Raw genomic sequence first — 2135 nt, forward strand, 5'->3', positions numbered from 1 at the left:
TTTCGTGGAGGCCGAGGCTCAGCGCTTCATCGCGGCCGTGGCGCTCATGTTCCACACCACGGCTCCCATGCTGCACGTGCCGCCCGCGCTGCTGCGCCGCCTCAACGCGCCCGCCTGGCGCCGACACGTGCAGGCCTGGGACGCCATCTTCGCACAGGGTCAGTGTCACCATGTCCCACTTCTTGTCCCTATGTCCCCTCAATGTCCCTGTGTCCCCTTGTCTCCATGTCACCGTGTCCCCTCGATGTCCTGATGTCCCCCGCCTGGCGCCGCCATGTACAGGCCCGGGACGCCATCTTTGCACAGGGTTGGTGTCACTGGGGCCACCTCAATGTCCCCATGTCCTCCTCAGCTGTCCCCTCAATGTCCCTGTATCCCTCAATGTGCCTGTGTTCCCCCGGTGTCCCCTCAATGTCCCCGTGTCCACCCCTGGTATCCCCATGTCCCTCTATGTCCCCATGTCCCTCAATGACCCTGTGTCCCTCAATGCCCCCTCAACGTCCCTCAATGCCCCCTCAATGTCCCCAATGTCCCCTCAATGTCCCTACATCTCTCAATGTCTCCATGTCCCCTGGCTGTCCCTTAATGTCCCCTGGAAGTCCCTGTGTCCCTCAATGTCACCTCAATGTCCCCATGTCCCTAAATGCCTCCTCAATGTCCCCCATGTCCCCTCGCTGTCCCTGTGTCCCCAATGTCCCCTCAATATCCCCACATCCCTCAGTGTCCCCATGTCCCTCAATGTCCCTGTACTTGTCAGTGTCCATGTGTCCCTCAATGTCCCAATGTCCCCATGTCTCTCAATGCCCCCTCAATGTCCCCACATCTCTCAATGCCCCCGTGTCCCTCAATGTCTCCTCAATGTCCACTCAATGTCCCCAACGTCTCCTCGCTGTCCCCAATGTCCCCTTGTTGTCCCCGTGCACCTCAATGTCCCCATGTCCCCCAATGTCCCCTCAATGATCCCATGCCCCTCAATGTCCCCTCAATGCTCCCATGTCCCCAATGACCCTTCGCTGAAGCCGTGTCCCTCAATGTCCCCATATCCCTCAATGCCCCTGTGCCCCTCAATGTCCCCAACATCCCCTCTTTGCCCCTGTGTGCCTCAATGTCCCCATGTCTCTCAATGTCCCAATATCCCCATGTCTCTCAATGTCCCCTCACTGTCCCCAATGTCCCCTGGCTGTCCCCATGTCCCCTCAGCTGACAAGTGCATCCAGAGCGTGTACCGTGACCTGCGGCTGCAGCGCAAGAGCCCCCAGGAGCACGTGGGGGTCCTGGGTAACCTGATCCTGCGCGACGCCATGGCCCTGGGGGACATCCGCGCCAGCGTCACCGAGATGATGGCCGGAGGGGTGGACACGGTCAGCGCCGGGGGCGGGGCATGGTTGGTGATAAAATGGGCATGGGGAAGGTCCTGGCTGGTGTTGAGCAGGTCCTGGTTGGTGCTAAATTTGGCACGGGGAAAGTCCTGGCTGGTGATAAAATGGGCTGGAGGAAGGTCCTGGTTGGTGCCAAATTGGGCTGGGCAGGTCCTGGTTGGTGATAAAATGGGCACCGGGAAAGGTCCTGGTTAGTGCAGAGTTGGGGATGAAGAAGGTCCTGGTTAGTGATAAATTTGGCACAGGGAAGGTCCTGGTTGGTGATAAAATAGGGAGGGGAAAGGTCCTGGTTGGTGCTAAACCGGGCACAGGGAAGGTCCTGGTTGGTGCTGAGCAGGTCCTGGTTGGTGCTAAATTGGGGAGGGAGAAGGTCCTGGTTGGTGCTGAGTGGGACAAAGGAGCAGGTCCTGGCTGAAGCAGGTCCTGGCAGCTGTGACCCGCAGCGGGAGCAGGTCCTGGTTGGTGCATGGCTGGCTGGTGCTGAGTGGGACAGGGAGCAGGTTTTGGCAGCTGTGCCCCGCACAGTCACCGTGTCCCCACCTGTCCCTGTCCCCGTCACTGTCCCCAGACCTCCATGACCCTGCAGTGGGCGCTGTGGGAGCTGGCGCGGGCCCCGGGCGTGCAGGAGCAGCTSCGCAGCGAGGTCCTGGCAGCTAAAAGGGACACGGGCGGCGACAGGGCCAGGATGCTRCAATGCACCCCGCTGCTCAAGGCCACCATCAAGGAGACCCTCAGGTGGGGAGGGACACGGGGACA

The 2135-nt window shown here is 60.7% G+C and overlaps 1 protein-coding gene across 1 annotated transcript in view; it reads left to right on the top strand.

Moving 5' to 3' along the window:
- Positions 1-4: 4 nt before the first annotated feature.
- Positions 5-2135, top strand: part of LOC130588174 (cholesterol side-chain cleavage enzyme, mitochondrial-like) — a gene marked incomplete at its 5' end in the record, with an annotated part of 5119 nt that continues 2988 nt past the window's right edge. Inside the window, 3 exons of the mRNA XM_057389130.1 lie at positions 5-158; positions 1201-1361; positions 1948-2114. Of these exons, the coding sequence (XP_057245113.1) occupies positions 5-158; positions 1201-1361; positions 1948-2114 (482 nt within the window). The remainder of the gene's footprint in view (positions 159-1200; positions 1362-1947; positions 2115-2135) is intronic.

This window comes from Malurus melanocephalus, unplaced genomic scaffold (assembly GCF_030028575.1).
Source record: "Malurus melanocephalus ecotype Western Australia unplaced genomic scaffold, MMel_1.1 scaffold_3619, whole genome shotgun sequence".
NCBI lineage: Eukaryota > Metazoa > Chordata > Aves > Passeriformes > Maluridae > Malurus > Malurus melanocephalus.